Source organism: Nestor notabilis, unplaced genomic scaffold (genome assembly GCF_000696875.1).
Source record: "Nestor notabilis isolate BGI_N333 unplaced genomic scaffold, ASM69687v1 scaffold23375, whole genome shotgun sequence".
NCBI lineage: Eukaryota > Metazoa > Chordata > Aves > Psittaciformes > Psittacidae > Nestor > Nestor notabilis.
In genome coordinates, this window is record NW_009929187.1 from 26,115 (window position 1) to 38,583 (window position 12,469).

The window sequence follows — 12,469 nt, forward strand, 5'->3', positions numbered from 1 at the left end:
TACTCTAAAACCCAGCAAATGAAACCTAGGGCTTATATTACTATGGAACAGAAAGGTGAAACTTCAATTCAGAGGTAGGAACAAGTTAAGTCTTTGTCTTTCATAACAGGCCTTGAGATTTACAGGAACTACAGTGTGTTTGTTTTGCGTTTGGTTTATTTATTTTCAGCCAGCTGTGAGATATAGCTCGTTTTCAAGTTTCAAAATCTGCAGGCTAAAACAGTGTGAGTGTTATGCACTGCTCTAAAAAAAACAATAAAGGACAAATAACCAACACTTGGTCATATGGAGATGAGAATATCTATCGCCAACCTTCAACCTTCACTGGTCAAGTGATCCCATTCAGTCTTCCTGAGCTAGGAAGCAAAAGTCCTGAAGTTTTCTCGTTAAATTCTTCAGTAGTACACTAGATATCCATTATATTGACACTGTAATAAGAGCACTTATGTCAGTACTTTATTGTTTACGTTAATGAGTATTCTCAGAAATGTACATACCACCATAGGGGAACATCTGATATTAGTCTTTCTGCACTCACCCAACTCTAGGCATGATGTGAAAAAAACATTAACAGACTGTGTCAAATCATGTGTTAAAGATTAAATGGGAATGCTTATTCTTTTACTCCAATTATCAAACAGGGTAATTTATGACTGTTGAGGAATACTTCATGCTTACAGAAATCCTTCTTATAGTAAACCCCATTTCACTAAGGGCTCATCCCAAGTATTACTGTGTTACTATGGCAAATAAATAAAACCCTTGTTTCAAGCAGAAGGCTCCAGTTGCTTTGGGACCAAGAATCACTTTGCACTAAGCAAGCTTTCTGCTTGAAGAAGTTATTTTAATTTCATAGTAGGAATATTTTTCACATTTGACACTATAAAGTGTAAAGCCACTCTGGTAGGCATTGCTTTTCCCAGAGGAAGTCTGCTCTTTTAGCTGAGCAAGAGATGACAGGCAGGTCAATAAAGTTAGTCTCATTTTCTGTTTATCTGGAAGTAATTCCAGTTGAGTAGAGATCAGTTGTAACAGCAGATCGATTTTTTGTGTTTTGAAAAGGTGAAGTACTGTAGTATCAGCATCCTTTACCAAGCAATACAAGCGCAGGTATGTTACTTGTACACAACAGAAATGTGACTGCTATCAACTTTCGCTGCCAGTGAGTGTTCTGTTAGACTATGTCTGTAATTCTGTATGTGAGAGTTTCTAACATCTCATTTATGGTACCCCATCACCTCCTCCATCCCTACTTTCAATCAATTCATGTTTCTTCTTTTGCCTTATTGCCAAGCATCGTGCAATGCCCAATGCACCTCCTTTTAAAAACCGTACGAAGTTGTCTCCCACCAGAGGACCTAAAGCAAAGAGGTTGGCTTCTTTAGTGCATTCGTAAGTGTATGGATCAATCTCTATAGGATTCCCCTTGCATGTGATGGGCTGATTAGAGTGATGACCTATACTATGTCCTTGGTCCTTAAGAAAGAAAAGATTTGGGTGAGAACCTATCAGAACTAAGGCTACAGAAAACTTCAAAATTTTCTTCAGTCCGCAGGCACTCTGAAGAACACACTTCATTTCAGGTTTGAAGGAAAGTACATTGTGTTCAGGGAAACTAGTGTAAGCAGAATGTAGATTAGAGTCCACAGTATGGGACTGAGTACACATCATATGATAGACCTTATGGTATTCAGGGTAAAGCTTTTTAGGTAACTGTTTGAAAATTAGACTTGTATCAGTAACTCGTCTACGAAACACATGGATTACTGGGATGTTGTTGTTGTAGGCACAAAGTACGGCATCAGCTGCTGTAAGTCCAGCACCCACAATTAGCACAGGGTCTGGCTTCCCACGTAACTTTCCTTTGCTGATAGCAGCTCCAAAGTCAGACATAGAATGAAGGACAAAAGGAAAGTCTTCTCCTTCAACTTGTAGTCGGCCAGGAGAATCAAAGGTTCCTGTGGCAAGAGCTACATTCTCAGCAAAGAGGCAGAAGGGCACGTGAGAACCATCTGTTGCTCGCTGATAACCTCTGACTTCCCAGTTTCTTTTAATCAGTGAATTCTGTCCGTCTTCCATTTCCAAATGCTGTGTTGAAATATTTTCATTTAGTTGACTTCTGTCTTCATCATCCTTTCCTCGGTAAAGCCGGGATACTGATGTTATGTAAACATTGTCTCTGAAATTCTTTTGGAGGCCCATGACTTTAACGTAGTGTTTATAATAACAAGCTATTTCCTCTGGCATTACTCTATCACTCTTTATATTTCTGAAACAAAATCGAATGGTTCCAGTTAATATATAGACTTTATCAGTAACCTGAATATATGACATACCACAAGACAGTCAAATTTAAGACGATTGAATCTACTCAGTGTAACTGACACTGACCTTAGTATCTTTAAACACATTCAATTTGTTTTCTTTGCTCTCTTGACTCCTGATATACAAGACAAACTAACTTTTTCTTAATAGCTGTAATTCTTTACAATGTGAAGTGCTAGATTTGTACTCAGTGAGAATGAACTGACTTGGGATATGACTAATTAAATATCATAGCAATTGTTAAGTGCTAACTTTGAAAGTCCAGATTTGATACATTACTTGAGTAAAGTATTCTTCATCAGACTTTGTGGAAGACCTCTCCCTTGGGCACAGGTAAGTTCACTAAGTATCAGATTAAGTTCCATGTCACAGGAATGAACAAAGCAAGTATGATACAGAACCTTAACGCAACTATGTAAACAGGGTTATGATGTCCAAGTGTCCACTAAAAAACATTTCTGCACTGCAATCCTGGTATTACATCTACACTTCTCTTACGTTTACTGCATTCTCATTTATAAATTAAGCTGAAAATGTAATTATTTTGAACAGGTGCATGAATTTTGCCTTCTTTAGAAGTAAGCTCTAGGAAGAAGACAAAAGAAACAGTACTGAACATCAGGTTTGCCACTGAATTATGCTTAACAGCATATTTACAACAAATTGGGCGACTCATTCTCATAGATTAAAAAGGTAAGTTATGTGCTTTTAAATGTTCAGGTTACTACTCTGCAAATCCTGATGAGGTTCATTGAAGAGGATAATGCAACAGTGCCGCATCTGTTAGTAAGAAATTTAGGAAACTATTTCATGTGACTCAAAGTTTTCATTATCATCAATACTTTTAAATACGTTTATTTAATTGTAGTATAACAGGGCAGCATTTCTGGGTTTAGTATTGTTGAAAGCTGTAATATAAACAAATTAGCTTCAGATAATAAGCAGCTTATGGGATTTCAGTTGATAAGGATGCAAGATTACTGTGGTTATCTAAGAAAGCTGTTATAGGACAAAGGTATGGTTTCTTCACTGTAAGTGGTGTCCTGAAATGAGTAACAGTCTGCCATTAAAGACATATGCCCAAGTAATTCTGCTTCTTTTGCCATATGTGATACAAGAACAACTTCCTTTAATTTTGCTAGAACAAAGTCAGAAAAATTAAAATTTCAGAAAAAGCTTATGTAGTGTTCCCAGGTTCCTCTGCTGACAGACCTTTATAACTAATTGTATAACTGAAGTAAAAACAGCAAGCTTATACAAGGTGGTAATTTTCATTCTCTAAATTTTTTCCAGTAAACTTACCACTGGAAAATAACATTGGGAAATACTGAATTATACTCTTAAAATATAGATAGCAACATTACAGATGATGCAACTTTGCCTTTTCAATATTTGTAAAAGCAAATACTGAAATACACAACTTGCTAAATTACAAGAAAGCTAGTGTACATAGCAGCTTAAGTTGCTTCCATGTTGAAAGAGGAACTTTCAATACTTCAGTTGATCTTAAATTCTTCCCTCAATCTTCCCTTAGCTGTGACCAAAACTGCTTACAGTAACAGTGCTTCCTTGTGAAATGCTGCTAGAACACATCACCTTCTAGTATGCAGGCTTTCTATGCACTCAAAGCAATTACTCTGGCTGACCATTGTCCATTTTTTTCCATTGGAGTACACACAGCAGAGTAATTTCCAGTGCCATCAGACAATGTAAAAAACAAAACAAGAAGCTCTCTTGTGAACAATGAAGTTTGAATGTGTTCCAGTTCTCAAAATAACATTATTTGGATTCTTAGAGCAACTAGATTTCCCAAACACATTATGCAGTATCTTTACCTGCGTTTGCTGGCTGCCCACTCCTTAAAGCTGAGGCCAGGCAATTCCATCCAGTCTCCAAAACTGATTGTTAGCATAGAGCCTTCCATGGACTGTGGAGAAAAACCCAAGATGCACGACCAGATGCATATCAACCGATACATTTATGCAAAACACAGTGAAGTTCACCTCATTGTACTCAATACCAGAATGTAACACAATTCCAGGACATTACATGAAGTGCTGATGAACTATTTTCATGTCATAGTTAGGTACTATTTTAATAAGCAGCTACATGACCTAATAAAGCAGAAGGAGAAGACAGAACAAATGAAAGAGAAACTAAAACCAAGTTATTTAAAATACAAAACAGGAAGAAAAAAAAATATGAAACCAACAGAATATGATCACATTAAGATTTAATACTTTGTGTAAAAGCACATGGAAACAATGCAGACAACAGAAAAAAAAAAGTCATAGAAAATACGCTTCCTCATAATTCATCACATTTAAGCTAATAAAAATGCCACATAAGACAGCAGTTATGGTCACACATCCCCAAGTAAAGCACAACTTTTTCCTTCCTTTCCCCTCTCCCCAGCATATTTTGGCTTTAGTAATTGAGCAGTTGAAACTGCAATTGCCATTATCATCTAAACCAGCCTTTGACACTAAGAAAAACCCCAAACCACAAAATCACCAAGTTACCATGGAAGTGATATGAAATTTTTACTCACATGCCAAGCCCCTCCAGGTGGTCCTTTACCAAGCACTATATGGGGAATGTAATTATGTTGTTCTAGCTTCCAGTGCAAAACAGGTGGGTAGTCATAACCAAAGTCAGCATCAGGATGAAGCAATGTGTCAAAAAGCACTGCCACTGGGTTTGAAGAGCGACCTTCAAGACCTTCAGACAGGTATTCCAGATCCTAAAGTACAAAAAAAGTGATATGTTCATGCAACTTTTACTGTTCATCATGCTATTCTGATGTACAAAAGTTGAATTTCAACAGAAAACACAAGTTTTAATTAAAGTAGAGGTAAGTATTTAATGTAAAGATTCAATCAAAACACTTTCCAGAAAAACTGCCATGATTCAGTTCTTCTGTAACTTTGAATAATATGTTTTACTTGTTTAAAAGTTATATGTTAATAACACAGTAATACTGGGGCTGGTCAGTATTTGAAATTCATTGTAGAAAAAGAAATACAGGAACAAATACTCAGAGATCAGAGCAACCTAGTAACATTTATGTTTATAGATAGCAGACTGCTTTTAACAAAGAATTGCTAGTATTTCTAGGAGCCTCATTTTGATAAAGCAAAATCGGTATCTAAAAACATCTGAAGATCTAAAAAAGCAAAACCAAGCTTTTATTTAATTTGCAAAGGAGCAAAAGCTCCTTGCAAAGCTCCTTTGACAGCTCTTAGGTAGTGCCAACAGTAACTTTAGTATAATTTGAAATAATGGAGGTAAGTATTACTTTAAAAAACTGATTAAAAATTAGGCTTATTGTACTAAGCACTTAATGTTGAGAACAGTTTCTAGAGCTTCATAAAAATGTTCACATTGCAGTATCTATTAACCAGCTCTGTTCTAAAAATTTCACAATGCAATAGCAAATATTTTAAGGGAAAAGAAAGAATTGTCCATAAAGCCACTTTCTGCTGACAAAACATTTTGCTTTCAAAACTGGGAAAATATCTGGTGGTCAGGAGAGGATGACGTACATGAAACATATGTGGCCAAAAGCTTAGGCAACTTACTCTCTTACCAAACCAAGTAACTCTAGAATGGTTTGAGTTGGAAGGAACCATAAAGATCATCTAATTCCAACCACTCTACCATGGGCAAGGACACCTCCCACTAGACCAGGCTGATCAAAGCCCCATCCAACCTGGCCTTGGACACTGCCAGGGATGGAGCAGCCACAGCTCCTCTGGGCAACCTGTGGCAGTGCCTCACCACCCATATAGTAAAAAATAAACCTTGAGACTTAATGTCAACATTACATGTAAACAACAGAGCACTGAAACAAAGAAACAAACAAACAAAACCAACACAAAAACCCCACCTTCAACCAAAGAAAAAAAACCCCAAACCATAACCAAACAAACAAAGCTAATCCCTACTTCCCCATTACAACACATATGCATGTCTGTATTTCAAATAAATTAGTCACACAGGCAATACAGTTAGTGATAGCATTGTGAGTAATCAGTCAGGAGTATTGTCAGGTGAGTAGAAAACAATGATAAAATGGCAAACAAATGGACAAGTGAGGATAAAAATAACAGAGATGATTTAACTAATCAAATCAGACAGAAAAATTGGATGTATACAAGCATAGCATGCACTCACAATTGCCTCATGCCGTAACACAAACAGGAAGGATACAGACTGTTCAGAAGAGAAAAATGGATTGTGTTTATAGAGGATATATGCCCCTAATGTTACTAATAATGACGTCTTAATAAGAATTGTACTATTTAGGAAGATTTTAACTTGAAGTATGTGTACTTGAACTATGTTAGCAGCAGGTGTCACCTGATGATAGAGCCCAAACATCCTAGGATCTGAAAGCTGTAATTCCTGCATCAGCTACTCGCTGACAAGTGGTGCTTTAGACACTTTTGGCATGTAATGAGAACCTAACAAAGGGCAGTTTGTAAAACAAAAACACCACAAACAAAGAGCCCTCAAGAACCACAAAAATAACCACAAAAACAACCACATGCCGCAGGATTGGATCTAATTGTCATGAGTTGCTTTTATTTAAATTATCAGCATAACAAAGTAACTTATTAATGTATTATTGGGTAAGTAGGCTGGTTCTTTGCAATGCAATCTGCAGAATTTTGGGGGATAAGCAGTTCCTATAAAATGCACTGCTTTTCACCTGAAGTGCCCTACATATAATTTGTTACAAGCCACTGAAGAAGGTATACACTACTCTATTTTACACATAGGAAAAAAAGAGGCCAAGAGAAAAATCTAGTTGTTTGAGGTCATGCTGTTACCGAGCTTCACTGTGGTCTAATTCTTTGTGGGTTGAGAACATCAAGCTTTTTCTTATCTATGGCACTACTTACGTAAGTTGTAAAAGCATTTTAAACAGGATCATTAAAGAAAGTCTACTGTTTCATAATCCAGCTTCCAGAAGGAAAAGAGCTAGACAGGAGGGTAACCGAACCTTACCTGATCCACAATGGAAAGATGTCGAGCTTCTTCTAATTTCGTATGTAGAAGAGGGTTTGGGTGTATAGCTTCAGGAGATAAATATGGCCTGTATCCAGAGAGCAGGTAAGAAAGACAAATTCCTGAAGGTCCATTTCCTATTAAATAAATAAGTTACTGTTTTAGTAAAAACATCAATAAACTAAGTTTGTATGTCACTAAATAAGCAGCAACAAAATCGTATAAAGTAGTGTAACGCAATACTGCCTGACTGAAAGCAGGTTACAAACTTCGCAGTGAAATAAAGCCTACCACCGGAACTTCCTCCAAATAAACTGAGCAAAATCTCTTTCAGATAACAAGAAACATAGGACTGTTTACACCATAAATCAAAATGCATATATAGGAGTTTCATAATTTAGTATCTCAAATTCCCTAATCTCGTGTGAAAATAGTCTGATGGTAAGATCTGGTCTGTCAGTCACAATGATATCTGAAAATTATTGCCATCTTACAACTTTGCATTCCCATTTACACTGGGTACTGTAAAACACAAAACAGAAAGACAACCTAGAGCGTATGCTCTTCAGGTCTACCCACAAAATGAAGCAGAAAGCTGAAGATGCAAGTCAGAGAAGACACAGACAGCACAACAGCAGCGTAAAAGCTTAGTGAAGACAGATACAGTAAGATAAGTGGTAAAGTACACGACACTCATGTGAGACCACATTCATTGTTCAGCAACAATATCAATTCAAACATCTTTCTATATCCTTTTTGTAACATTTTATAATTCATCTATATGCATTGTTGCAATTTTAGTAGATTAACTTGTTTTCAGAATGTTATTAGAGGTGTGAAATGGATGGTCCAAAAACATTACCATAAGGTATTTCTACTTATTTGACTAGTATTAAACAAAGTAGGGGACCATATTTACAACATGCAAATACAGAAATAAATGTTCACATTGCGAAGTCAGACATCAAAAGCTAGGGAAAACTGAAGTCAGAAAGTATGTGCTACGATACAGAATTTAAACATGTAACTATGCATTGTTATTTCTATAGCTCTTCCTCCTCATTAACTGAATGAAAGCACAGTGTTCTCCTCATAAGGTTCTATTGAGTATTTTGTCTTTGTTTTCCATCTAGAGTGGTACACATGGTTTCCTACACAGTATTCAAATTCTGGACTAAAGATAAAGTTTCTAATTTATTCATGGTTATTATGTAGTGCTCATTGTTAGGTTGATAGCTTTTACCTTCTACTGTTTCAACTTTTGACCTCAAGTGTTCATCTGCCAATTTCCTGTTTCCCATCACCTTAGCACACACTACTTCCATCACCTTGTTAACAATCTCACTTTTCCAATGCCTGTCTCTTCTCTCTTTTCCAGTTTCCCAGGCTCTAAATGCCCCATCAGTTTGCTGAGACCCTGTTTATTCTCAGTCTCTTCATACATCAGACCTATTTTTCATCTTCCACCAGAATATACTCATGACTCTGGTCTCCAGTGGCAGTATATTCCATATCTTATTACAGTGCTGTGTGCATAGACCGGTCACAGCCATGGGCTACAAAGAAAATCATGTAGGCTCACTGTAGAGGAGTTCTTCAAAGACTAAGACTGCTAAGCTGCAAGAAACCTTCAATAAGGACATTTTCTCTGAAGGCCTAGAACCCAAATAAGTATGTGAGAATGGCTCCTGCCAAACAATCTAGCTTTTGCACCTAAATATGGAGGCAAAAATAGAGGCATAAATAGAGGCATTAGAGCACCTGTGTACTCCAAGGACCATAAAGCACGGGTAAAAGACTCTCTAGAAAGCCGTGAGTTTCTGTCACTGGGATCTTCTTCTGTAATTAAGGGTTTAAACAGTGGTGATCCTGCCTATATTATTCCCCAAATCACTTGGATTCCTATTTTGCCGTTTACAAAAACAATTGTAAAGAATCTTTCAGACAGTGAAAATGCTCTTCCTTGCTCTCACACTGTTCTACACTCCTACAAACAGATCAGTGTGAGATGGCTGCGTACACTTCAGCCCAGGAATTTGAAGCTTATAACAGATACAAGCCCCTCCTGTCACCCACTTGCCACATCAGATGGATGTGAAAGAGAAGCCTAGCAATATACTGAAACCATCCATAACAAAATCATATGAAGTTGTGAAAACACTGTAATCATACCTATAGTTCATAAGAATTTACTCAGTCCTGGGAATGCTTAACTATTTTAGAACTATATCTCAGTTTTTGTTTCTTTTTACAAGTGCATAGCTGGATTTTTTGGGGGTTTTTTTTCCTTCTGGGGTGTAAAGGGAGTTAGTCACAACAGAAAGAGAAAAATGTGTGTCATATCCAAGTATTCCACACTAAAGATAATTCCTACTGGATAAGAATAAAAAGAGCCAAACGGGTAACAAAAGCTGCCAAAACAAAGGCCAGCAAAATTACTGAGGATGGGATAATGTCAAAGTGAATTACTGTCACTGGCCACTTCCCTAGGACCATCCAGAGAACTGATCCAAACCCAGTTCCTATTTTTTGAGCAGAGTAAAGAAATTCCCTTGTGGATAATGCCCTCAAGGACATAAAAAATGAAGGTTCAGCTGCAAGGTCTGCCATTAGACTTGCTATGATTTTCTCAGAAAATCCTTGGCGGGGGGGAGGGGAAGGAAGGGAAGTAATCTTTTTTAAATGGGAAATATATACTTGAGGAGTTTTCTCTTCATTCACACACAGTGCCTCCAATACTAAGAGATTATACAAACTTTAGATATACAATCAATATATCCCCAAGCTCCACGGCCCTGCTCACTTTAAGATCAGTTAACAGTAACAGAAGCTTCTCCTGATCAACAGTGAACTAGAGTACAATCATCTTTACATATGTATCTAAATTTAAAGCAAACAATCAACTTCAAACATTGTAACAGCCTTCTTATTTGGATGAAAACTTAAAACATTGTGTTTACACAGTAATGATCAAAACTAGTACAGGAGATGAGTTTAGCACAGAATAACCTCCAGGATTAAGAGCTCCAGCATGAAATTCTTCAATTCCAACCCAGTCAAAAGGCATGTATCCATTTCTTCCCAATTTCTTGAAGGCAAGTACAGCACGGAAGTTTCTTAGCATTACCACATCAGCTTAGTACTCCATGCAGAACCACAGTACAACATGCAGCACAAGCTTAGAATCAAATCTTAAATCAGGCATCGTGTAAAGTAAAAGGGAATGGTAAAGTTAAAGAAAGGGGAACATAAGTTATTGTTCCATCACTAAGTTAACTGCTTACATATGTACCCTCTTTTTCTTTCTGATTGATAAAATAGTGCAATGAGAAGATGGTGGCACTAGGAAGCTACGAGTATGTTTAACTCCAGCTAAACAAGAATCACATGGAGTAGAGAAAGTATGTGTGTGGGAGGATGACTATTTTTCTATTCTTCTACTACATTACTGAGTCATCTTAGATCCCTTATAAGGCTCTTCAGACAGCCAATGACTTAGTGATAATAGGCCGCCAATGGAGAAGATCAGCATGTGAAGAAGTGTCTCAAGAATGTGTAAAAAAGCATTTGGGGAATGTATTTATTTTTCAAGGAAAAGTACTCAAGGCAGCTGCACTTGATGTCAGCACATAGAAAGGTGCTCTAGACAAAAGACATATTGAGCACAGGTATTTGCATAATGCATGTCTGCAAAACTAAACAGTGAAAACTGAGTCATTAACCATATGGCAAACCTGTACTAAGGTTGACAAAATGCCAGGAAACTGTTGCTCTTCAACTATGATGCAGAACTCAGCCAATGATTCACGGCTGTCACATCTATGCAAGCCTATTACATGAGCACTATTTTAAGCTATCATGAAGATAGCTTTGAGAACAGGCACTGTACAAATACCAGCCTTTCAAAGTTGTGGAGTGTGAGTGCCTTACACTGAAACATCATTCTCTGGAATCACTGCTTGTTTGCAGGTATAGTTATAGCTGTTGGTTTGCTGTAGTCCCAACAGCTTTGGACTAGATTACTGAAAACCTCCTTTACTCCAGATCTTTCCTTTATCCCCTCATCAAGTCATGGCAGTAAGAAGCTGGTGACCAGCTGTTGCTGAAAAACCTTGGCCCAATACAAATCATCCTGGCACTCTTGATTAAGCTGCACACCCAAGGAGCCTGCTTCCTCTGCTGTCCTGTCATTAAGTAAGATTTTACAAGTACAAGCCCTTAACTATTTAATCAAAACTACAATTTATTGTTCTAAACAGGTTGAACTGATTTGGATTAATTCTGGAAAAGACGGGACAATAATCACACATGACAGATGCAACAAAGAAAAAGGCAATTAATGAGAGAGGTTAGCATCTAACCAACACACAGCATACATTTTACGTTCAATGTCCCATCTGAGCCCAAAAATTTATACTGGTGCACCATCAACAACCTCCACACAAGCTGAAGTAGACATACTGCATTAATGAAACCTTAATGTGATCAACACAATTCTTCTGTTAAGGCTCACATATCTTCTGCCAAACAATGCAGCTCATTTTTTCAAAGCACAATTCTGAATTCAAATATACTCCAACAGTAAGTTCCTTAACACAATTTTATGGTAGGGCTGTTCATCATAACAACTGTATTACGCTAACAAACATCTTCACTGTAAGGATGCTAAACATTAGTTATTTAATGGTAAATGACTTTATGCAACAGGTCTATGAAGGCAGTGACAGAGAATCTTAAAAGTGAAAAAACTCACCTATTACCACTACAGGCAGAGTAAGAAGGGAGTCCCCAGGCAGAACAGTTTCTTCGATTAAAGGCATTCTTTTAATCTTCCTCCCGAGGCTGTCACCAAAATACTGGGCAAAGGAATTCAAAAGCTGCCCTTCAGCTTCAGGGTTGCTGTAACTTCTAATTAAGAAGGACAGATGGGAGGAAACTACAATGAAACAGTTGAACTGTTGTCAGAACATTCTTTTCAAAAATAAAGTTTTGATGTTTTACTTTAAGAGCTACGGAATTGGCAAAACCAAGACCAAACCAGATATGCTTACATCCAAACTACAGAATTCTAGTTTTCAGCACGGCTTTTCTAACAGAAGATTTTTTAAAAGTCTACTTTCTCCTAGGACGT

At 37.2% G+C, this 12,469-nt stretch overlaps 1 protein-coding gene across 1 annotated transcript; it reads right to left on the reverse strand.

Annotated features, from left to right (window-relative positions):
• Positions 1-968: 968 nt before the first annotated feature.
• OSGIN2 (oxidative stress induced growth inhibitor family member 2) lies at positions 969-12,242 on the reverse strand. The gene is made up of 5 exons (XM_010014875.1): positions 12,092-12,242; positions 7,339-7,475; positions 4,877-5,068; positions 4,161-4,252; positions 969-2,269 (listed from the first exon to the last, which is right to left on the reverse strand). The coding sequence occupies exons 1-5, from the start codon at positions 12,156-12,158 to the stop codon at positions 1,222-1,224; spliced, it is 1,536 nt and encodes a 511-aa protein (XP_010013177.1). The 5' UTR covers positions 12,159-12,242; the 3' UTR covers positions 969-1,221.
• Positions 12,243-12,469: the final 227 nt, after the last annotated feature.

What these genes read in the sequence shown, in the direction of transcription:
- OSGIN2 (XM_010014875.1), bottom strand. Translation starts at nt 12,158, where the DNA reads ATGCCTTTAATCGAAGAAACTGTTCTGCCTGGGGACTCCCTTCTTACT. An exon ending in ATCTTTCCATTGTGGATCAG is followed by an intron (nt 5,069 to 7,338) that starts GTAAGGTTCGGT and finishes TTTGTACTTTAG; the next exon opens with GATCTGGAATACCTGTCTGA. An exon ending in CACCTGGAGGGGCTTGGCAT is followed by an intron (nt 4,253 to 4,876) that starts GTGAGTAAAAAT and finishes TTTTCTCCACAG; the next exon opens with TCCATGGAAGGCTCTATGCT.